This window comes from Corticium candelabrum, chromosome 19 (assembly GCF_963422355.1).
Source record: "Corticium candelabrum chromosome 19, ooCorCand1.1, whole genome shotgun sequence".
In the NCBI taxonomy this organism is placed as follows: Eukaryota; Metazoa; Porifera; class Homoscleromorpha; order Homosclerophorida; family Plakinidae; genus Corticium; species Corticium candelabrum.
Window position 1 is genome coordinate 4,190,423 of NC_085103.1, and position 24,629 is coordinate 4,215,051.

General features: G+C 42.5%; 5 protein-coding genes across 6 annotated transcripts in view; 2 read left to right on the forward strand and 3 right to left on the reverse strand.

Moving 5' to 3' along the window:
* Nucleotides 1-22: 22 nt before the first annotated feature.
* On the reverse strand, nt 23-1,737 carry LOC134195017 (uncharacterized). Its single transcript, XM_062664012.1, has 3 exons — nt 1,674-1,737; nt 1,487-1,607; nt 23-666 (listed from the first exon to the last, which is right to left on the reverse strand). Exons 1-3 carry the CDS (start codon nt 1,681-1,683, stop codon nt 219-221), a joined length of 579 nt encoding a protein of 192 aa, XP_062519996.1. The 5' UTR covers nt 1,684-1,737; the 3' UTR covers nt 23-218.
* Nucleotides 1,738-2,116: 379 nt separating this feature from the next.
* On the reverse strand, nt 2,117-3,606 carry LOC134195099 (uncharacterized). Its single transcript, XM_062664113.1, has 3 exons — nt 3,519-3,606; nt 3,375-3,462; nt 2,117-2,670 (listed from the first exon to the last, which is right to left on the reverse strand). Exons 1-3 carry the CDS (start codon nt 3,523-3,525, stop codon nt 2,229-2,231), a joined length of 537 nt encoding a protein of 178 aa, XP_062520097.1. The 5' UTR covers nt 3,526-3,606; the 3' UTR covers nt 2,117-2,228.
* Nucleotides 3,607-4,881: 1,275 nt separating this feature from the next.
* Nucleotides 4,882-13,704, forward strand: LOC134195001 (activin receptor type-2A-like). The gene is made up of 6 exons (XM_062663993.1): nt 4,882-4,996; nt 5,056-5,433; nt 10,606-11,351; nt 11,823-11,961; nt 12,045-12,193; nt 12,831-13,704. Exons 1-6 carry the CDS (start codon nt 4,942-4,944, stop codon nt 13,413-13,415), a joined length of 2,052 nt encoding a protein of 683 aa, XP_062519977.1. The 5' UTR covers nt 4,882-4,941; the 3' UTR covers nt 13,416-13,704.
* An 815-nt stretch (nt 13,705-14,519) lies between these two features.
* On the reverse strand, nt 14,520-16,922 carry LOC134194720 (E3 ubiquitin-protein ligase RNF113A-like). The gene is made up of 2 exons (XM_062663666.1): nt 15,087-16,922; nt 14,520-14,709 (listed from the first exon to the last, which is right to left on the reverse strand). Exon 1 carries the CDS (start codon nt 16,915-16,917, stop codon nt 16,009-16,011), a length of 909 nt encoding a protein of 302 aa, XP_062519650.1. The 5' UTR covers nt 16,918-16,922; the 3' UTR covers nt 14,520-14,709; nt 15,087-16,008.
* A 47-nt stretch (nt 16,923-16,969) lies between these two features.
* LOC134194946 (tetratricopeptide repeat protein 21B-like) overlaps nt 16,970-24,629 on the forward strand; it is a 26,777-nt gene continuing 19,117 nt past the window's right edge. For both annotated transcript variants that reach the window (XM_062663932.1, XM_062663933.1), the window contains exons 1-11: nt 16,970-17,019; nt 18,905-19,034; nt 19,106-19,216; nt 20,252-20,316; nt 20,375-20,476; nt 21,127-21,218; nt 21,281-21,320; nt 22,196-22,252; nt 22,318-22,418; nt 23,304-23,487; nt 23,544-23,636. In XM_062663932.1, coding sequence (XP_062519916.1) covers nt 16,993-17,019; nt 18,905-19,034; nt 19,106-19,216; nt 20,252-20,316; nt 20,375-20,476; nt 21,127-21,218; nt 21,281-21,320; nt 22,196-22,252; nt 22,318-22,418; nt 23,304-23,487; nt 23,544-23,636 — 1,002 coding nt within the window. In that variant the 5' untranslated portion in view covers nt 16,970-16,992. The remainder of the gene's footprint in view (nt 17,020-18,904; nt 19,035-19,105; nt 19,217-20,251; nt 20,317-20,374; nt 20,477-21,126; nt 21,219-21,280; nt 21,321-22,195; nt 22,253-22,317; nt 22,419-23,303; nt 23,488-23,543; nt 23,637-24,629) is intronic.

Consider the following 24,629-nt stretch of genomic DNA (forward strand, 5'->3'; position numbering starts at 1 on the left):
AGGTATAATGCATGGCTGCAACACAAACCAGTTTATCAAAATTGTTCAGCTGCGTTGAATGCCAGAAGTAATAATCACAAATGTAAAATCCTTTAGCACACACTGCATATTGCCACACCTTTGCTGGTAGAAAGACGCTTAGGCAATCTACCTTATAAGCGTTCTGCCTGTATACATAGTAGTAGCGCACCTAGGTGTCCAAGTGTCAGAGACATTAATCAATCAGTTAACTGTTTCATTACTCCGTATATAGCACCTATAACAAGCCCACAAAAACTTCTTGTCTCTGCATACCCGGATACAGCACCAGCTACAGCCGACCTCAATACCATGTTTGTTTGCTTAGATTGAGCTTGTCCATCAACACATTTGTAAGCAAAACACTCGCAGTTGTTAAACCCCAAGTTAAATGTTCCGAAATTCTGATTGGATTTGTACTGCTCTGCTCGTCTTGCAGTGATCTCTCGTTGTTCCTCGCTTTTGCTTGATTTTGTCTCATCAACGATTTTAATCTGTTCTCCTTGTAAGAACTCTTCAACAGATTCTCTCTGTACTTTCGAGTCGTTATAAAAACTAATAATTTGAGTTTTACTCACACAGATACCGTGATGATATAAGCGTGTCCCGCTTATCTTCCTGCAAACATGGTACCCTCGTTTGAGTGATCTAAATACACAAAGCAAATATTGTTAAATTAATGGTAATAGTTCTGGTTTACATAGCGATTTATTTCAATTAGAACTGGTGATAACAACCAAAAATCAGACACTTACTTTTCCTTGGTTTAAACTAACCTATTTTATGCTTACATTTTAGCATAATCTAGAAAGTTTGTATGATCTAGTACAGTAGCTAATGGCCGTCCCCTAGAGATCCAAGAAACATTCTCAATTAATTGTGAAGAATAAAATGTTATCCAAATATTGCAAAGACTGCAAGAAAGACTTGATCAATGGTAGTAACATTAACATGTAAGGAACTTATTTTTCTAATTGCAAACTAAACCTTAAAAGGGGCCTCAACCAACTGTCTACACAAATTCTGGTTACTCAACTATCTTGAACTATTTCAAAGAGTTTTGGATGGTACAGTCTGGCTTTAGTTTTCTCTCATTTGCAGTAACAAGAAAGTTGCGTCAACGGTCTACCTAATTTGCATAAAAGGCGGTCTCGCACTTAGAAATCCAGATTGCTCACTGCAGCTCTTCCGAGACACAATTTCAAGATACTGTAAACTCTAGGGGCAAATTCAATCAATTCAACTGCGATTCGCGAACTCACTCTATCGGCCTCTAGACTACCCAGAAAAAACCACGCCCATGTTTACAAAGGCTCGTGCCTTGTTGCTCTATCTTTGCTGGTGCTAGAATTTGCTGTATACTGATCACGGTAGATGTCCTAATGGACTGTAGTTGCTCTAGCAGAAACGGAAACCAACTGTCTAGCTAGAGATCGAGGCGGTTTTCAAGTGTTCACTCTTTACTCACATTTTTCTGTCGTAAGGTTTTTTCCCAGATCGCGATTTTCGTTCAGCAGTTCGTCGCCGTGTAGCGGACGAAGACGATGAAGACAAACACGTTGCACTTGCTGCTAGCTTAAAATTGAGTTCTAGAATACCATAGAATAAAAATATGTTATATTTAACATCAAACGTTTTGTAAACGTTTTGCATACCTTCGTCCATCTCAGTGAGTCTCAGAGCTGCGCATGAACGCGTGCAAAGTTAGAGAGCTCCCGTATGTTTGTTACATCATTCATCTAGCGATTTCCTCATCGATCTGTTGACACCTCGCTATACATTGCTCATTTGCGAAAACATACTACGAACTATAAACTTTTAATCTATAGTTGGTTGTGTAATCCTTTAGTACGCCTAGAAATTGGGGGCATGTGCATGCAAGTCCCCAACAAAGGCTGCTACGCCCACTATGTTTGTGCACATGCACTCTAGAGAAGTACGTGGTGGAGTAATCACTTATCTATGGATGTATACACCTCTTGCGGTACAAGTACAGTAACGTTCTCACAACAGACTCGACCTTGAAATACAAATGAACGTTAATTAAAAGACTAGAATGTTTGATGTTTGAGTGCACAATATGATTTTTAGCTTTGCCATTTAATTAATGCACCCGTTTGAGTGTACATACACGTACAATAATTTAGTGATCACGTACATACACAACTTAGTTCAACAGTTTATCTAAAGAGACTACAACAGAGGAATTTCTATTCGCCTTTGACGTCTTTACGAAAGGCTTCCGCTGCCCCCATGATCGCTCCTATTGGTCCCGCTGCAATACCTCCAGTAACAGCACCAATTGCAGTTGTCCGTGCAACTCTTTGAACTTGTTGTGATGACTTGTGAGCTTCACCTTTTAAACAAACGCTAGCAAAATGTTCACAGTTGTTTAGCACAACATTGTAAGTTCCAAAGTCTTGTGAGTTAAGATAAGCTTCGGCTCGTGAAGCGATTTCTTCAAGTTCGTCTTCGCTGGGTCGGTAGACCAATTCAATATTTTCTCCTTGAGAAAATTCTTTGATGGTTTCTTTGATGATTTGAGACTCGTTATAGAAGCTGATAACGTCATTTTGACTAACGCAAATTCCGTGGTGATGTAGGGTACTATCTCGAATAGGTCGACGAATATGGTCGCCTCTCTTGAAACGGCTGTATACAACTCAACGTCAGCAAGTGTACACTGAATTACAAGTATTACAAAGAGGTGTGAGCACACTTGTAATTAACTTAGGCAAATCAACGCCATGAGGGCATGCACACACACACACACACACACACACACACACACACACACACACACACACACACACACACACACACACACACACACACACACACACACACACACACACACACACACACACACACACACACACACACAGCAATGAGCATTAGCAGATAAGAACACATACTACTAATCTAAATTAATTCGACAAATTAACAACATTGATAACAATTTCTGTTTTAAAATAAAGACCCACTGCATGTGCTCTCATCTCGAACCGTGAAGATATGTATGAAAGTTAGCCATCAGTTAATTAATTGATACTACTAATAGTAAAGCATTCAAGAACGTCTAAAGGTATAGGGCTAGAGGGTATTGTTATCCTAGAGCGCACTTTTAAATTATAGTCTAGTCTATATAGATGTACCGACAACACTAGAGATAATCACGCACATTTCTTCCTTTTGCCTTTGCCTTTTCAAGCAGTGGCGTCGCTAGACATGGACCCTCCCAATAGGTGTGGCCTCTCCGCAAAGTTTGGAGACCCAGCGGCTACCTCTCATCAGGGTTTTGTCTTGTTACAATGTATATATATCAACTGCATTGAGAGAAGAAGTCGAGCGCTCACCATTCGCTTTGGCCTTTGAAGAAAGTGTCCAGTATAGACGATTGTGCATGTGGAGCAGTCGGCTCCTCTGTAGGCTTTGAATTTGCGTCTAGAATGAACACACATTTGCAAACATTCGTTCTGAGGTTATCCTGAAATGCGAACCTCCCATTAACGTTCACTGAGACTCAGATCTGCATGTACCGTATGTACAGTTGTGTACTCAATGTCAAGAGCAAGTGCAAGGTTAGAGGTTTCCCGTATGTTTGCGGACGTCGTCTAGTGACTTTATCTATTCAACGTCAATGTAAGAAAGATAGCAAGCAGCGGGTATCTTGCTACAGCTATACTGCTTCTTCTCTTGACTTTTCAAACGGTGCACGCATGGAAGAGGATGGTTTGACATCCCAACAATTAGCGTGTAGTCACGTGATCACACAAAATTTAGTAGTGTGCCATGGCGGATCCTCTAACTTTTAGATCATTCGTTATACCCCAAGTGTATATGGGAAGACACATGTTTGGCCTCAGATGTACCTGCATTCTTCTCTGCTAGCAACACCTTACACCACACGTGTTTGCACAGACTTTGTACATTTATTGTTAGTATACTCACAACATCAAAACAAAATACTACCACCTACCTAACCTAGAGACTAAACCAGGCAGACACACTCACACCTGCCAGAGTGATGTATACTCTGTAGCAGGTAGGTTGACAGCAATATATCTAGAGTAAATTCCGCATTTCTATTTGAAGTTTATGACCAACACCAAACTGACCGTTCCGCGTCTGCAGTATTCGCCAAGTCAAATGTCTCTATTGTAGTATCAGAGTACAAGCTACCAACCAACTTTGTCCAACAGCAATATGAGTAAAATACTCCAACAGCAACAGGCGGATGTCTAGACCAGAAGCCACCGCTTCGCTCTGTTCATGTCATTGTCTTGGTGGTAGTCACTACAACACAGTCAACAAACGTTATTCATCAGTTAAGAAACGCAACTGAAAAAACAAACAATTACTACCTTGAGCTCACAAAAACTGCCGAAGCTAAGAAAGCCTTGGCAACAACAGAAGCATGTCAATATTTTCTGCTATTTGAAACTCAAAGGTTCTCTCAAACGCAAGGAAATTGTTGCTCTATGTTGGATCACGTGACACTGCCAGCAATCGGAAATGGTGACTGACATCAGACAGGTTGAATGACGGGAGATTCCCTAGCAACGAGTGTGTGAAGTTGTCACTCCACAACAGAAGCTTTCCAACCCACCTGGAACAGCCACAACGCCACGAGATAACGTCTCAGGCCACTGGCAGTGGCCAAAACGCGTGACCGTACGACACACCGCCCCCGCACGCCATTTCGACACAAACTCAATGCGCAACCATCCAGCCGGTCGTTGAAAATGCGCTCCATAAAAGAAACCGCACGGCGGACAGCTCGGCTCGCACAAACGCAAAAGCACAAAAATCCGAGAGCGACAACCTACGGGGGCGGTATGTTGTGAACAGGGCATGCGCGAGAATGGAACTCTGACCATTTGCAAATAGAACGACGGACGGCGCATCTGCTCGCAGATTAACATGAGGGGACGAGCGCTACGACTGCTACTCATGTGCTCCATCAGCTTTTTGCAAGGTTGGTCCCCTAACGAGCTTTCCGACCTCACGATTCACGCCTAATCATCTCTTTTCCAGCTTCCTGTCGCGTCGAGACGCGTATCTGCACTTACTACAACGACTACTCGAATAATGACCCCGTTCTCGCAGTCGTAAACGGCACCGAGAACTGCTCCCTAGCTCATCCCGGTAGACGAAACTTCGAGTGCGTCTTCGGCGTCACCATCAACGCGTCCGGTACACGCTCCAATCGAGTCGGCTCGTGCGTGTTCGAGTACGACGACTGCACGGTGAACGAGTGCGTGCTGAAGAAGACCGAGCCGACGCCAAACGACAACGGGAATCATCATTACTTATGCTGTTGCAAGGGCGACCTCTGCAATAGTAAAATCGTCGGGCCGGAGCCGTCGACGCCGCCAGTCATCGTGCAAACGACTGGATCGTCAGTCAGTGAAGGTCAGTCGCTCGGTCAGTCAGTCATTCAGTCATATAGTTGGTCATCTTGTCACTCAGTGAGGGTCCGGCGGTCAGTCAGTCAGTCAGTCAGTCGTTCAGTAATTAGTTGGTCATTCAGTCAGTGAGTGAAGGCCAGTCGGTCAGTTGTTCAGTCATTTAGCCGGTCCACCAGTAGTCATTGCAGTGTGTTATCTCTCGCAAGCATCAGGCAACTGCGCGTTTACGTACGGCTTTCATCTAATCACGGCGAACCACGCCTGCGATGAACGCCATCGCATACTGCACACTGTACACGTTGCACACGATTCGCATGCGACTTGGTAACGTTTAGTGTCGCTGCTCGCTCGAATCGCTAGAATGGTGCGTGGGAGTTTTGTTTGATTTCGTATGTGTTTGCATTGCTTCCTATCATGTGTCTTCCGTGCAGAACGTCGAGTAGGAGACGAAACGAAGCGATGGTTGTGGGTTTTGCAGTTTTTGTTTGCATGTCGCGTTGGGAAGTTGGTGATTGATTGTTTGTATGTGCATTGGTTGAAAGGCGGTCGAGTACAGCATTGGATATGCAATATCTATGCATGATTATTCATTGTAGCTGCGCTGCGGGAATACGTTGGCATGGAAGAATGTGATTGTTTTTGCATGCCGTTCCGGACTGGGAAGCCTTGCTAATAATGGTGAACGAAGGGGAGGGACTCTATATGAGTTTGATTATCCTCATTTGCATTGTGGTGTTTGAGATGGTTGCTATGTTGCGTGGTATGTTTAGGTCTCTGTGTTTGCAAATGATGTGTTGTTGATTGCTCTGTTAGTGAGTGAAGCCTGTTGGCTGGTAATCTTTTAGAAGTGTTTTGGCATATGAATGTGGCTAATGTGAGATTGATCTACTTCCTTTTGACTCTTGACAGTAATTTATGGCTGCAGTCTATATCTCTGTGTCTCTCTCTCTCTGTTTTTTGCAACACACACACACACACACACACACACACACACACACACACACACACACACACACACACACACACACACACAAACACAAACACACCACACACACAGACACACACACACACACACACACACACACACACACACACACACCACACACACACACACACACACCACACACACACACACACACACACACACACACACACACACACACACACACACACACACACACACACACACACACACACACACACACACCAGTGTTGACAGTTTATCTTATTTCTTATTTAACAGTATCCTGCCACTCCTAGATAAAATTATCTTAGTAGATCATAATGTACCATTATTGTTCTGCATCAAATTTCTGTGGGTCTTACAGCTTCTTGTCTATATCAAGAAATGCATGACATTGACACTAATCTTTTTTCTCATCACCCAAACAGACTCTGATAGTGCAATTCAACATGCAGACCACTCCTCTGTGTGTGGGAATCAACACCACCAGCCAACAGTTGGCAGGCAGATGCTGTGAAATCAGCAGCATTTCTAATTAATGAGCCTCCCTTAGCTGGTATAGTGTGGTCTCATGATGATGTTGTTTATTACCACCTACCTTGCCTATGAAGTATTAGCTCATGCATAGAGTGAGCTTCTGTCATGGCTTCTTGTAATCATCAGGATTCATCTACTTCCTCTCATTGTCTTACTGACTTAGAAAAACCTTGGTGGATAGGATATCCAATTAGTTATGATATTCTTGTGTGTTTGTGTTTGTGTATGCATGACATGGCCCTGACAGAATCTGGTCTTTTCCAGTTTGTTCTGGATAAGTCCTGTCTTTGTTCTGTTAGGGGTTCATAAGATGGTTTTAGTGGGATCACTGCAATATGTTGTTTCTCATGGTAGAGGATAAGCCCTAGCAGATGCTTGTTTTGTGTTATTGTTTAGCTCTGGCTGATTGAGTTCTAAATTTGACTACATGGTGTTTGTTCACTTGCCTACTTAGGAGCTGGTCTGAAGTTACCTAGTGGCTGGCTTTTTCCAACTAACTCCATTTTGTGTTAGTGGTAGTTACCTATCTTACACCCCTTCTCCATGAACATTTTGTAGAGAGATAAGATTATTATCCTCCTTGATAGTATTCATGAAGACATGCAGATTTGGTTGCAAGGAAGTAGGTGTGTTGAATTTGCATGTATGTCAATCTTCCTGCCCATTGCTCAATCAAATCTTGTGGCTTGTATGATATTTTCCCTATTGTGTTTTCAAGTCTAAATGTCAGTTGAACAGTTATGAGACTAGTATGTTTATTATCTCTGAATATGAGGTATGTTTTATTAAGGAAATTTATAGAAGAGGTAGACACTTGTAGAGTTTCAGGCTCAAGTTAAGGAGAGTGTCAGATATGATTAGACGACAACAAAGTATATGAGGATATTATATAAAACATATGCTGTGTTGTGGTTGGTACTTATGGTGACTATTAGAGATAAGTTGCTGGGCAGTCTAATTTCAGATGCTACTCCTACTCCTCCTAGCTTCCTTCAGCTATCTCTGTGCATATCAGTTATCTCTGTGCATATCCTTGGTTATATATTACTAGCCCACCATCCTGTTCTCAGCATGGGCAGATTAGACTAGTTGGTAGTAAATTTATTTATCGTTCTAGGTACAGACACACACACACACACACACACACACACACACACACACACACACACACACACACACACACACACACACACACACACACACACACACCACAGCTCTCCTTTGTTAGCCTGTGGAGATAGAGAACAGGTGATCAAAGATGGAAGTGTGGAAGTAACAAATTGGGAAATGTGGTCCTTACATACTAAAGGTGTAGAATGACACGACATTCATGCTATTAGCTGGACAGCGTGCATTCTCATGAAGAATTCCATTCAGAGGTCTATATCTCTGTTCAACTATATCCCGTTCAGAAAAAAGTAGTGAGGATTGAGTATCCCAAAGTCTAGCTAGCGAGCAGCAAATTTCCCACTCAGAATCATATATTCGGGCAAGCAAAATCATGGAAGTCACGTGCAGTTATTTCTCACCCGTATAAGGCTTGACTCTTATGCGGATGAATTCAAATCTTGGTCTTCTCGCATTTTTCGGTAGAAATCGTCACTTTCCGTGTAGAGCTCAGTGCTGGAAACGTTTATGTCAAATTTGGTGCAAATGCAATCAGAATTTGGAGAGAAACACAAGCTGTAAAAGAACAGCTTTAGTCGGCGAGAAATCGTCGATCGCTGGAAGCGTTGAGAAGGATGGCGACTCGTAAAGTCCACACGAGATCGGTGCGGGCGTGCGTTCAAATAAACCGGAAGGTGTAACATTCCTTGTCCTCGCAGTTTTTTACGTGGGTGTCGATATATGCTGCATGTGTATGCAAACCTTTCAACGGTGATTTCTGGATATCTTTCTGGATATCTTGATCATTCCAGATTTAACTGGTCGTTGATATTCTGGAAACTAGTAGTGGTTTCATATTTTCATTCACGTTTAGTTACAGTGAGAGACATCAAATAGAGAGTTGTTCGTGCTTTGCTTGTAGATTAAGTTAATTAAACAAAGAATGGGAAGTTTATTTACTTTTGTGGTCCCTTAGTGGCTGTCCCAATTTCTACCTTAAGGGGTTTAATAGCGTTGGTGCTTTGGGGCCTACTAGCAATCAGAGAGATAAGAGAAGTGACTGATCAGTAATAGGATCAATTGTATTAGGATATTTATCTTACTGTTAGGGTTTCTTATGACAGTTGAGGTAGTTAGCTGTTCTGTGGCTTGTCATTGCTCCAATAACGGTAATCAGCAATTGTACCAGGTGTATGTATATCTCATTAAACTGTAATGAATTTTGGTGTACGTACTACTTGTGAATAGGCAGAAAGGGGATCATAGACCTAATGTATATGCAGAGTATGTGAAATCTGTTTGAGTACAACATAATAATGTGTGAAGTTAGTTACACGTGCTTGTCTCAGCTCACCTTCAGGTTGAGATGTAATTGACCGTCTCAAAGTATGAAGCTGAGAATATGAAGAGTGACTGTAATGTTGTTTCTTGCCACTCGCTGATTATTAAGAGAAAGTCAGCATTAGAGGAGCACTGTCCAGATTATGCACATACTCGAAGTCATGCCCTCTTAGTTCACGGAATAGACAGGAACAGGAGGCTGTGCATCAAGACATAGAGTACCATGTGTTCTTCTAGGTGGTTCAGTTTACAAATCTGAATGAGTAGGTATACGGATGTACCAGTACTCTAGCTAATGTTAGATGTAGTCATCACGTAGTTTACGTCTGCCATGATTGTTGCGTAGGCGCATTGGACGATTGAACCACAGTCAATGTGGGAGCATTCTTTGCAGCTGTACATCTTCTGCGTAGAAACATTGTCACGACCCTTGCAGTTCTGCTTTCACTCGTGTGCCATTGTGAAATAAGATATTTCCATCTTTTCTGGCATGAATGTAATTTGAAGTGCTCGAACAAACTCCATTGTGAACACTTACTTTCTAGACGGCATTTCACCCGTTTCTATGTGTAAAATAAGCTTTCTCTTGTGATCACTGTTTGCTCACGGTCCAAACACGTGATATATTACAAGTCCAATAATTCTGTGTGGTAAGAGTTTGTGGTGGCGTATCGCATCCTTCCAGCGTCATCGTGCTAAGTTTCTCTGATTTTGAGATTTTGATTTTGTGTATATATTTTTTTAATCCGGTATCCGAGGCACCAGTGCACATACATCAGGACAGTGTTCTTTAATATTAGAGAGTCTCCAAGACGTTGCTTGTGTACTTGTCTGTTTGTACCTATTACCAGTTAGTTACGTAAGTCTCGCTCTGAATATGATGTTAAATTAATGCTGATGCTGACACCATATGAATCCTACGTCAGCCGAGTGTCAGTGTCATATTGTGAACCAGGCTTAAGTGTGTTGTCTGTGAGTTATGACAAAGCAGTCTAGCTATGACATTTAAGTCGTGTTTATAGGTAATGCAACTAACATGCGTGTAGCTGATAATGAACAGTTAAATGAGAATCGAATGTGTCCATTTGTTATCTTCATTTGCAGAGTTGTAGTGCGTTGTAGTGCAGCTTTAGTAACATGAGGTTATATTGTGTTGAGTCAGTGACATGCACATAGATTAATTGTATACATAACAGTATGTCAATTATTCTGTGTCTGTTACGGTAGATCCTAGTACTTCTTCCAGTCCAACATCTGGCTCAGGTCAGCGAGTCATGGTCATCATCGTTGTGGCAATATGCGTCGGCTTTCTTATCGTTACATTTCTTATCATCCTTCCCATATGGTACTGGTGTGTCTGCCATCGTACCAGTGACTGCGAAATAGACAGAGAAGACATTGAAATCTCTTTGATTCGAGCCTCGTCCATCGACCTCCTAAGTTCCCCCGGTGCCAATCAACCGGGATCGCTCAAGTTTATTGACAAGATCGGAAGCGGCCGGTTCGCAGAAGTTTGGCGAGGAAAGTTTCTCAGCGAAAACGTTGCTGTGAAGATATTTTATGAAGGAGAGAGGCCGTCGTGGCTTGCGGAAGTCAACACATACGTCAAGCCGATGATGCTTCGTCACAGCTCACTGTTGAGATTCTGGTTTGCAGAGAAGAGATACGGCGATTCAGGGCCCGAGTACTTGCTCATTACCGACTACCATCCAAAGGGTTCACTGTGTGACTTTTTGAAGGAAAATGTGATTCATTTAGACGATATGTGTATGATGGGGTCTACTCTGGCAGCAGGCATGACGTACCTTCATACAAGGATTGTCAGTAGCGACGGTGTGAAGCCTGTGATTGCGCATCGAGATATCAAGAGTCGAAACGTGTTGATCAAGCAAGACCACACGTGTTGTATATCGGACTTTGGGCTTGCGATCAAGTTCAAGCACGGAGAGAAGGCAACCGAAGCACACGGCCAGGTTGGTATGTTGTACAGTAAAAATAGACTTGACACACACACACACACACACACACACACACACACACACACACACACACACACACACACACACACACACACACACACACACACACACACAACACACACACCACACCACACATGATGCTACGTGAACATGCTAGTTTTTATGACAATTTAAGGGCATGCGAAATTAACTTATTGATTTCAGAATTTCTAAAAATTGGAATGGACAGACGGCATTTATTTTTATATTTTTATTTCTATTTTTTATTTTATTTTTTATTTCAAGATAATTTTTTTATAACTTATAATTTTTATTTTTATTTTTCATTTTATTGTTTATTTTTTATTCATACTTACATCTGCCAATTGTTATTGCTTATCGAAGTGTGAATTGCAAAACCGTCGATTTTTGATGGTTTAGTGTACTGATTTGACCTTATTGTGTTTTTTTTTGTATTGAATTCAGGTTGGTACCATCCGTTACATGGCGCCCGAAGTGTTGGAAGGAGCTATCTGTTTTCAAGAGCAGTCGTTTCTTCGGACGGACATGTACGCTGTAGCATTAGTCATGTGGGAAATGGCCAGTCGTTGTGTTATCGGGAAAAGTATGTATGTCTGCCGTCTTGCTTGCTACGGCTTTAGTAATTTGCTTCTGATTGTGTTATGTATGATTGGTGTTGTTTGTTAGATGGTGTGAGGCCTTATCAGCAGCCGTACGAAGCAGAAATCGGATCTCATCGAGAAATCGGATCTCATCCGAGTGTGGAGCAAATGTTGGATATTGTTGTCGTTGAGAAGCTGCGGCCGGCATTTGGACCCGAGTGGGACAACAGAGAAGTTAGTCACTAGTGTGTGATATTGTTTTGTAGGAAGACGGTAGACAGTTGGTCAGGTGGGTGAGTATAGATACTGAATTATTGGGCTGGAGTGGAACGTGTGAGATGGATGTAGAATATGAAGGGTGGGTGGTGGACGGACAAGGTTACTTAGTTAGTAGTCAAGGTTACTTAGTTAGTAGTCAAGGTTTCTCTACGTATTGTGCACTCGAATGATACCAATTGAATGTTATGGTCTGACGTCACAGAGTTGGTCAATAAGTCTTTATCCATCAAGGTTTTTGTTCATGACAGTGGCGGTTGTGTCTTTCACTTTGGAGCGTGTTAGGATGCGATTTCTATATAAAGACGTCGCCCGTTTGTGTTCTGGGCATGTGGCATGCTTCGTGTAGCGTTGAGCAGGTACCAGGCTCTTCTAATTCTTCTAACACAAACCGTGTAAACAAACAGCAGTACTATCCAACTGTCTAGTTGCTGTCACTGTATGAGCAGGCAGACCTTGAATTATGGAGCAGAGGGAAACCGTTTTGTAACCGATTTTGGTGTGGGCTTGTCTCTGACTAGGCATGTTGACACACAGTGTACGTACGATAATGACTGAAACAAAAATCAAAACGATTCTACTGTTTGCCGTGTAGCCGCTTGAGACAATCCGTGAGACGATCGAAGAATGTTGGGATTGTGAAGGAGAGGCTCGTCTGACGGCTCAGTGTCTAGAGGAGCGACTAAAACAATGTCAACAACTTCTACACCACTTTAACCAACCACAAGTGGTTGAACTTCCCCCTGAAACCACAGCCGAGGACACGAGTGGAAGTAGCAGCATTGATACTACGCCGTGGAGAGCACCGAAGCTTACCGGTGTAACACCCCGGGGCATCGAACTTCCTAATGGAACGGACACTCATCCAATCTGGCCAAACAGCAATGGTCACAACCCCGTCAATGGCACACACACCTACTTTTACCAGAGGGGCATTCTTAGCAACGGGTTTGTTCCGCAGAATGGAATTATTGAGAGACGGAGTCCGACGAAGGCGACTAACATGCAACTCTTCTCTCCTCTGAGACACGTCTTTGTTCCTCCTCCACCCGAAGCGAGTTCCTCCTCTTGTCCTCCTCCCTATAGCCCCACACCCGAGGCAACAACTGGCCTTAATTTGAAACTTGTAAATGGCAAAGAGACTGTCACTACAGGAAACGTTAGAGAGACGAGCTTGTGAATTATGTGTAGAAATAAGTTGTTAACAACGTCATAATGTAGCCAAGGACATCAAGCAGTCAGTGAAGATGTTCTCAAACAACACTGACTACAGCAGTGACTGGAGAAATTTAGAGATGCAGCTCTATTGTTGAGATACCAGTGTATCTATGTAGTAGAGTATGAGATGTTTATGGATTCTTTTGTATTTATTGTATTTCACACTTTATCTGGATTTATTTAGAAAGAGTAGGTTGTAGAGATAAACAAGTGAAGTTGTTCCAATACATACAGAACTGATGAAATCGTAACTTGTGTGAGAAATTGCCGCTGGATTATTTTTGTGTGTGAGCATGCATGCGTGCATATGTCTGTCTGTCTGTCTGTCTATCCCATTTGATCTGCCTGTATATTTGTATGTATATCTGTGCATATGTATGCATGTATCACTGTATGTATGTATGTATGTCTTTCTGTCTGTCTATCTTTGTCATTATAATCTGTCTGTTACATATAATCTGTGTATGTATGCATGCATGACATATGTATGTATGTCTCCCTGTCTGTCTATCTTCATCATTCGATCTGTCTGTATATATGGGCATGTGTATTGTCTGAAGACATCAACACCACATTTTCTTCTGCCACTTGTATTCATTATTCATAGACTCGGGGCTTGTATTATATAATTGGAAGGTGGCCTTTGATATTTCTACCAAAGTGCCACTAAAACACATACCCATACTAATTTTGGATATTATTTTGTTGCCACACTGCTTTGGCATCTGGTGCACACCATTAGCTACATACTCTTCAATGTCTTCCCTAATCATGTTAGAGCTATTGAAAGGATGCGCTAAGTATTAGAAGAAATACATACGCTGCTAAGTCCCCAGGCCTGGGGTGGTGGTCAATGTTGTAACACACTAGTACAACACTAACCAAGTAACATGATTTTTTGACTGAGGAGCTACAAGTAGAAGTGGCTTCATTAATATTGATGCAGAGATTGACTTAGGCCATTATGCAGTTAGCACGCATGGTGCAGGCATTACATGCGTACATATTGCATTACCTGGAGAGTAGGCTGGAATCCATCCACAATCAAGCACTTGTTCTAGCTAGAGTGATGGCAATCTCTTGCATGATGCAAATCAATAGAAGTAGACAGTATAAGTGCAGACAGGCAAGATAGTATGCAGCAGCTACTGTAGATGAGCTAGAGATAGTACATTCTGACTCATTCCATGAGCTTCTGTAGACTGTAGATAAGCATGGGCCATATTGTCAAGACTGATAGTATGGAGTCCGCATCCCTGGACATTGGAAGCCAATGTACAGACAAACAGATAGCGATGTTTTGTATAGACAGACAGATGGCAAACATGCTGTACTCACATGCAAGTTGTTTAGAAGTAATTCTACCTTTCCATTGTTTGTATTTTGTCACTCCTACTATAGTTCACACACACACACGCGCATGCGCGCGCGCACACACACACACACACACACACACACACACACACACACACACACACACACTGCAACATACTTGGCTGCCTGTCTGTCTGTCTGTCAGTCTATCTGTCAAGATCTCATGTAGCACCACTGGGTCAGTACATCCAAACGCATTATTGTGTGCCTGCTTGCCATGCTGTGTACTAATCTACATAAAAAGATTCTGGACAACTACCTGCTTCCTAGTTGTACATCAACTCATCTGAACCAGTTGTAGCAGGTTGCTCAAAGGCTCAACTGCCCTAACTATTACGTAGATAATCCTATAACACACAACACAGAAAACACACTTAATTACTCTATTCTGTCTAAACACTGACTCGTGAGTCCAGAATACTGTTTTTCAAATCACTCGTTTGTTCACTACTAGAGTATGCTATGCTTCTACTGTGTGGAGGAGCTGCATTAAAACTAGTTTCAGAAAACTATAACCAGTCGAAGGATAAGCAGCCAGACTCATCATGAATGCTGCTCCTTTCATAGAACATACGACCCCTTTGATGGCTTTAGACTTGCCAAGATATGAGGCCAGGATTGGATTATTCCAAGCTGTAATGACATTCAGATGCATCCGCAGCCTCTCCATCATACTTTCCCACTTTTTCAAACGACGAATGGATTGCTGAAGTCGTGTACGAGGAATAGGAAAACGTTGCTTTTGCCATCTCCGAGAAGTAACTTCATGAAACGAGCATTCTCCGCTTGCACTGCTCAGTGACCAACTACTAGAGAGTGTTGTGTCGAGATAGCTTATAGACATACAGCAGAGAGACTTGATTACATGTACTTCAAAGTATTAGTGTTTAGTAGTAGAATTTGTTGTCTGGTTGTAGTGTGTTGTGTTGGTATGGCTCCACGGACTGTCGGTCTGTCAGACTGAATGAAGGACTTCCCCGGGTAAACAAACAAACAAACACACAAACTCTCCATGTACTCAGAACCCATCACTCCAGCCATACTTCACACTTATAATCCATTAAATGTACTTACGGATAGTATCAATGCCACTGTTTACAGAGTTCAATATATACAATCATATGCATAGATCTTCCATCTCATCTTGTGTGTACAGCAAGACAAATATTGGTCTGTCTGATTCAATCCCCACCAACTGTCTCCTCTGCTTTCTTATCTGCAGCTTCTTGTTTTTTCTTTATCTTAGACATCAAGCCCTTGGCAGGATTAAAAACGCCGTTGGTCTGTTGTGCACAGACAAAACATCGAGTCGACTTTCTGTAATGATTCAATGCACACCTTTCGCAGAAGTAGTGACTGCATTTCGTCACGATAGGATTGCTAAACGACTTCCTGCATATGAAACAGGCAAACGGCAGATCGTCTTCGCTGTCCGAACTTGAACGTACTTCGTAGTCTTTCACTCCTTGTGTGCCATACTGTTTTGACTCGAATTCTCGATCCAACTGCCAGCCGCTCTTATAGTCTGTCCGATCGTGTAGAAACTTGCAGCTGTCGCCAAAGCCGCAAAATCCCGTCTCCTTGTAGTCCTTGCAAAGGTCTGGCTGGTAGTCCCATCTCACTGTATTGCGGATGTGCAAGGGAGCCCGGATGGGTCCGCGCTTTTTCTGCCCTCCACCGATATTTCCCACGGCCGTGTCCTTGGCCTCGTAGTACTGCTGGTAGTTGTTCACCCCTCTGTACAAGCTGTCCTCCTCCTTGCCTTTCAATTCGCGGTTCACGTCGGCTGCTTTTCTCTCGATGGCCGTCGCGTCGCGGTCTCTCTCCGTATCGAGATCGTACGTCGATGTAGCGCCCATATCGTCCGGTCCCTCGCGTTTAGCCGACCTATCCGACTTGAATTCGACTGTTACCCCCACCTTCTCGACCTTTGAAGTTGTCGTCTGTTTGCCCCGTTTGGGGGCCTCTCTCCGAACAACCGAATCGTCATCTTCTCCGCTCGAAGAGCTCTTCTCCGGCTCGCTAATCTTGCGTTTACGAACGTTCTTACGGTTGCCCGCCTTCTTGAAGAAAATACAGTTCGACGCCATGTTGGAACGACATGCGCATGCGTAGAAGATAAGCGGCACAGAAATAATTACAAACAAATTGCGGGACGTAACATCATGGCGTTTGCAGATCAGGTAGCATTGGTAAGTTACACAAATGGAATGACAGTCGTCTTATGGGTGTCAGATCGGTTGCTAGGTGGCGTTGCTATGTGGTTGCTACATGCTTGTGTCCATGTGTTGTCTTGTTCTCCTCTTTTCTCGTGTGGATTGACGTTGTTTTAGTTGATCCTTTGAATTTTGTTTGCATGCTTTGTTTTGTCACTTTTCTGTTTGTCTGTCTGCCTGAGCTACGTGTTCGTTTCGTCTGTCTGTCTGTCTGTCTGTCTACGCGTGTGTCCGTTTGTCTTGTTTTGTCAGTCTGCTGGTTTGTTTGGGGGGCCAAACATTTTGTGTGTGTGTGTGTGTGTGTGTGTGTGTGTGTGTGTGTGTGTGTGTGTGTGTGTGTGTGTGTGTGTGTGTGTGTGTGTGTGTGTGTGTGTGTGTGTGTGTGTGTCTGTCTGTCTGTCTCTGTCTGTGTATGTGTGTGTGTGTGTGTGTGTGTGTGTGTGTGTGTGTGTGTGTGTGTGTGTGTCTGTCTGTCTGTCTGTCTGTCTGTCTGTCTGTCTGTCTGTCTGTCTGTCAATACATATATTTTCAAAGAACAACACTACTACATTCTAGTCTGGCCCAAACGGCCGACGCCATAATTTAACTACGTGCGAATGAAGAATGTCCCAGTCTTGCCAACTTTCTGCTAATTACGCTAGCATTACACCTTTGCAAAGCTACCGACATGCATTTACGCCACAATAACTTAAATTCATGACTGTTCTTTCTTCCGCCTTCGTCTATAGACTGGAGTGACAGACGGTGTAGGAATTGAGCTGCCTCTGAGCCCCAACGTCCGAAGTGTTCGAACACTAATGGGATGCACTTGGAGGGGAGGCCCCAGACGTCCCTTTCTTTAGCGTATTTTTCTGATTTCTTGACCTCACGGGTAGCTGCGGCCGCGCCGTCTTTCTGAGCTGCTCGAGAGATCACATGTAGTGCCCATGGGTGGGCCACCGAGATGTCCAGCTCAATGTCACAACCCTGTTGAGCGTCAAAGACAACGATGTCGGGGCGGTCGTCGCTATTAACGTAAAGATTTCTTGGTTCCCGCTGATGGGACATCTTCAAATGCTGTAGGCAGTCGCTCCAAACACTAGACAATGTCTCGTGAGTCCATATTGGCCCACCGCCGGTCTTACATGTGAGAAGGTGATAGCCGTCTTTATCAATGTCTTTGTCGCTTTCACATACAGGGACAACAGAACCGAGGGGCATTTCAAGACCCAACCTCATGTGTGTTGCTAACCGAAAATCGCTGGGTTTTAATGCAAGCTTTGAAGAAGAAGGTATTGAGTCAAGCCATGCGCCTGCTCCAAGTCCCTGTAGCGACCTGAACCGAGCAGCTGAGCGCTGACATAGTGGGTTTGAGAGAATAAGCGACACAATTTGTTCCGTTTGCTCCGATTTTAGCTTTTGCTGTAGCTTTTTCGGGTTGTTGATAAGTTCAATGAGGCTCTTATTTCCTGGCAGGGCCTGCAAAAGATGAGAGGCGATTGATCCGTTGTGACCTGGATGTTGGACTGCACGAGAGATATTTTTGACTAAGTCTGTGAGATCACCAAATGATTGAGGGAGGTGAGCTAGAGAACGGGCCCAACTTGATACAAACGCGATTGGACAAGTTGACTCCATAGAGGACATGCCAAACCCACCGTTCCGGATTGGCAATGTTGCTTGCAGCCACTGTTGCTCCTCTATATCGTGGCAACAGACCAATTCTGTCTGTCTGTCTGTGTCTGTCTGTCTGTCTGTCTGTCTGCGTATGTGTGTGTGTGTGTGTGTGTGTGTGTGTGTGTGTGTGTGTGCTTGTGTGCACATTCGTGTGTACTGTACCTCTTTACTACACCAGCCCAATACAAATTGTGATCTCTGGAAGGCAAGAATCACCTACTACATGAGAGAAGGCTTTTATCAACAAGTTCAGATAACAGTCCTCGAGTGCTTGACAAAGTATGGCACAGATCCGGTGCTCGTCTTCTGGAAAGCAGTCGCAATGATAATGGAAGGTAAAACTAGTCACGTGACTCTCACAGATGTACTTTTCATTAAATTGTAAATTTGACGATTGTATGTGTAGATCGAATTGCAGAAGCCATGCGTGAGCTGCAGACGATTAGGGACAAGCGAGACGTAATTTTGTGTACTTCGATGGCACTTGTTTATGCACACAAACAGTGTGCTACAGTCGGTGAGCGACTTGACATAAGTTTGAGTGGAGCTGTTAGTGGTTTGTCTGTCTACTTACTGTCTGTCTGTCTGTCTGTCTGTCTGTCTGTCTGTCTGTCTGTTTGTCTGTCTGTCTGTCTGTCTGTCTGTCTGTTTGTCTGTCTGTCTGTCTGTCAAGTCCATTAGTAATGACTTTGTTGTTTGCAAGGTCTTATTTGTATTTTAAAAATTTTAGCATATGTACAAGTAGAATCTGTATGAGAATAAATTATCTGTCTGTCTGTCTACCTGCCTGTCTGTCAGTCTCTCAGTCTATCAGCATGTCTATCTGTCTGTCTGTTTGCATGTCTGTCTGTCTATCCATTCGTTTGTCTGTTTGCATGTTTGTCTGTCTGTCTGTGTTTATCTATCTGTGTGTCTATCTGTCTGTCTGTCTGGCTGGCTGTCTGTGTGTCTGTCTGTCTGTGTTTATCTATCTGTATGTCTATCTATCTGTCTGTCTGTCTGGCTGTCTGTGTGTCTGTCTGGCTGTCTGGCTGTCTGTCTGTCTATCTGCCTGTATATCAGTCTGTCTGTCTGTCTGTCTGTCTGTCTGTCAAGTCCATTAGTAATGACTTTGTTGTTTGCAAGGACTGATTTGTATTTTAAAAATTTTAGAATATGTACAAGTAGAATCTGTATGAGAATAGATTATCTGTCTGTCTGTCTGCCTGCCTGTCTGTCAGTCTCTCAGTCTGTCTGTTGTCTGTTTGCGTGTTTGTCTGTCTGTCTGTCTGTCTGCCTGTCTGTCTGTCTGCCTGTCTGTCTGCTTGTCTGTCTGCATGTCTATCTGTCTGTCTGTGTGCATGTCTGTCTGTCTGTCTGTTTGTCTGTGTGTCTGTTTGTCTGTCTGTCTGTTTATATGTGTATCTGTCTGTCTGCCTATTTGTTTGTCTGTCTGTTTGCATAGTTTCCTGCATCGTTGTTAGTTTGTACTCTGTCTGTTTGGCTATCTTTCTGTCTTTCTGTCTTAACTTGCACTTGCAGTTGTGTCTCAATTTTTCACATTAATTTTCAGATAATGAAGCTGTGCAGGAATTGGAATCAAAACTAAAACTTGAAAGGAAAACTTGTGGCGAGAAGGCAGATTGATGTTGTCATTGTACGTTGCATGTATGGTCATGCCTGTCTGTTTGTTCAGGCTTTGTATATGGCTGGTCAGTTTTTATGGCTTACTGGCAGACATGACAAAGCAAGGGAGTACATTGATAGAATGCTGAAGATGTCACCAGGAGACGCGGAGGTATTGGAAATGCCTACTATTGTCTGTTTGCCTGTTTGTCTGTTTGTTTTCTTATTTTGGATGGAAGGACAGACAGACAAATGGACAGGTGGACAAACAGACAGACAGACAGACAGACAGGCGGACAGACAGACAGGCGGACAAACAGACTCAAACAGATGGACGGACAAACAGATGGACGGACAAACAGACAGATAGACAGACAGACAGGCAGGTGTGTAAACAGACAAACAGACAGACTGATGGATAAACAAACAGACAGACTGATGGACAGACAGGTGGACGGACTCAGACAGACAAACAGACAAATGGACGGGCAAACAGACAGATATACAAACAGACAAACAAACTGATAGATGGACAGACAAACAGAGACAGGCAAGTGGATAAACAGACAAACAGACAGATGGACAAACAGAGAGACAGACAGATGACAGACAGACTGATGGAAAGACAGACAGACTGACAGACAGGTGGACAGACACAGACAAACAGACAGATGGACGGACAAACTAACAGACAGAAGGGCAAACAGACAGACAGACAGACAAACAGTCAATTGAAAGTATTCATATCTGTGTAGTAAGTACTATGACTAAACATTGGTTATTGGTAATTCACGTGATGCAAGCTTTAAACTTGTTCTTAAGGGTGCGACACTGCGTGCATGGGTAGACTTGACGTGCGGTCGTGATAGCTACGTGAAGAAGTCAGGCAAGTTATTTGAAGAGGCTCTGGGAATGTGAGTATCTACAAGTTGTGGAAGTGTACGAGAAAGGTTTTATTGTTGAATTGTGATTTGAGGTCTGGATCAACAAAGCTGATTGATTCATTGCTGGGAAAGGTATGATATAGCTGTGTACGTCAGACTGTATGTCAGTTTGGCTGTTTGTCTGTCTGTTTGTTTGTTTATTTGTTTGTCTGTTTGTGTGTTTGTCTGTCCATTTGTTTGTCTGTTGTCTGTCCATTTTGTTTGATATATTTCTGTCTGCTGTTGCGTAGTAGTTTGTCTCTGTGTTTGTCAATTTGTTTTGTCTGTTTATTTGTTTGTCCATTTGTTTGTCTATTTGTTTGTCCATTTATTTGTCTGTTTGTCTGTCCATTTGTTTGATCTATTTCTGTCTGCTTTTGTCTGGTAGTTTGTCTCGTTTTGTGTTTGTCAATTTGTCTTTGTTTGTCTATTTGTCTGTTCATTTGTCTGTCTGTTTGTCTGTCCATGTGTTTGATCTATTTCTCCTTGCCTTTGTCTGGTAGTTTGTCTCTGTGTTTGGCAACTTGTATTTGTCTGTCTGTTTGTTTGTCTATTTGTGTCTGTCTGTTTGTCTGTCCATTTGTTTTTGATCTATTTCTGTCTGCTTTTGTCTGGTATTTTGTCTCGATTTTTGTGTCTGTCTGTTTGTTTGTCCATTTGTTTGATCCATTTCTGTCTGCTTTGTCTGGTAGTTTGTCTCTTTATGTGTTTGTCAATTTGTGTTTGTCTGTCTCTTTGTCTGTCCATTTGTTTGTTTGTCTTGTTGTTATGTTTGTCTGGTTGTCTCTTTGTGTTCAGTTGTTTGTCCTTCTATTTGCTTTAATAATACACGAAGTGTGTGTGTGTGTGTGTGTGTGTGTGTGTGTGTGTGTGTGTGTGCATGCGCACGCACACACGCTCGTTTGGTTGGGTGGATCTTGTAGTTTTTATTGTGCATTTTATTGTCTACCATTGACTTCATTTTCTAGACCAAATACCTTGAAATGAGACACAACTACAGCGGAGCACTGGAAATGATTAACCAGGTCAATTTTCATACTCTATCACAATTGCTTGTACATCAATCACATTGTCTCTGGTCTCAATACAGACAGTCGTGTCGTATCCTGGATTTATTCCGGCTCTCATTGAGAAGATGCGCATTCAGTTGGCGTTGCAAGATTGGGATCAAACTGTAGAGACAGCTCAAAGGTAGGGAAGAAGGCAGGGGCTTGAGAAATCTGTATGTCACTGTGTTAAGGTTAGGAAGTTGAAGTGTTTAGAATTGCTTACAGACGATCCTGCGGAGCTTAAGTGCACAGCAGCAAATGCTGTGTTACACATAGTTGTGCTGTTTATGTTAGTATGACACTAGCACGCGTCTTACACATGTTGACCATGTAGTATGAAGGCTGGTCTTGTGTTTGGTCACCTTTGACATTTGCCGGTGTCTGTGTGTTTCTTGTCTGTCTCTCTGTCTGTCTATCTGTCTATTTGTCTGTCTGTTTGTTTGCCTGCCTTCTTGCTTGTCAGTCTGTCTGTTTGTCTACCTGTCTGTCTGTCTGTTTGTTTGCCTACCTTTCCTGCCTGTCTGTCTGTCTGTTTGTTTGTCTGTCTTCCTGCTTGCCTGTCTGTTGTTTGTTTGTCTGTCTGTTTGTTTATCTATCTTTCTATCTGTCTGTCATTCTGTCTGTCTATCTGTCATTCTCTCTGTCTGTCTATCTGTCTGTCTATCTGTCTGTCTATCTGTCTGTCTATCTGTCTGTCTATCTGTCTGTCTATCTGTCTGTCTATTTGTCTGTCTATCTGTCATTCTGCTTGTTTATCTGTCTGTCTGTCTGTCTGTCTGTCTGCCTGTCTATCTGTCTGTCTATCTGTCTGTCTATCTGTCTGTCTCTGAGTCTGACTTTTGAATGGCTTGACATATCAATATGAAATCTTCAGAATATGAAGATCTTGTCATAATCTCAGACGCAATCGAAAATGGGCACGACAAATTGATTAATAAATTAATATTTATGGTCTTACCTTGACCTGTCATGTTGCATTTTGTTTGCTCTGTATTATGTCAACGTGTTTGCTGTTTTCGTTATTTAGAGCTCTTGATAAAGAGGGTCATTGCATTGAAGCTGTTCGTATGATTATCCTCTGCCAGTTGTGTCAGGAAGGTCAGTACACGGAGGCGGCCGCTCAACTCGGAGATCTCATTCAATTGGTGGACAGATTTGAGCCGAAGAATCATCGATTGTATTACGATTTATCACAGTGTTTTTGCAGAGTGGTAGGATATGTTGCTGTGAAGTGTGGGGGTGGGGTTTAATAGTTTTTGTTGTTTAGGCGGGAAGGCAGCCTCTTGTTTTGCAACAGACATTGACGTTAGTAGAAAGAGCGCAATCGTTGGCTCCTAGAAATGCCGAGTATGCTACAGAGGTAATTCGTGTTACTGCCTGTCATTTGTCTGTCTATTTGTTTGTCCATGTTTTGGTTGATACATTGTTGTCTGCCTGCTTGTTAAGACAAACAGTTTGTCTTTCGGTTTCCATTGTTGTTGTTTGTCTGTTCTTTGTGTGTCTTTGTCTATCTACTCTTTGTTTGTGTGTGTTGTTTGTCTGTCTACTTGTTTGTCCATGTTTTAGTTGGTACGTTGTTGTCTGCCCGCTTGTTTGTCTTTTCATTTGCTGTATGTGTTTGTCTGTTTGTTGTTTGTGTGTCTTTGTATATATACTTTTTGTTTGTGTGTATATTTGTCTGTATGTTTGTCTGTATGTTTGTCTGTATGTTTGTCTGTCTACTTGATTGTCCATGTTTTGGTTGGTACATTGTTGGCTGCCTGCTTGTTTGTCTTTTTATTTGTTGTTTGTTTGTTGTTTGTGTGTCTTTGTCAATCTACTCTTTGTTTGTGTATGTTGTTTGTCTGTCTACTTGTTTGTCCATGTTTTGGTTGGTACATCGTTGTCTGCTTGCTTTTTTATCTTTTCATTGTTTATTAGTTGTTCGTGTGTCTATGTTTATCTACTTTTTGTGTGTATGTTTGTGTGTCATTTGTTTGTTCATCCATTTGTCTGTCTGGTTGTGTCTTTTCATTGTTTATTAGTTTTTTGTGTTTCTTTGTTTATCTACTTTTTGTGTGTATGTTTTTGTGTCATTTGTTTGTCCATCCATTTGTCTGTCTGGTTGTTTGTCTTTTTATTGTTTATCTATCTGTTTGTGGTTTGTGTTTCTTTATCTATCTACTACTGTTTGTTTGTGTGTAATTTGTTTGTCCATCTATTTGTCTGTCTGGTTGTTTGTCTTTTTTTCCATTTATTTGTCTGTTTGTTGTTTGTTTTCTTTGTCTATCTACTTTGTATTTGTCTATCATTTGTCCATCTGTTTGTCTGTCTGGTTGTTTGGCATTCAGTCGTCTTTGTCTCTCAATATGCT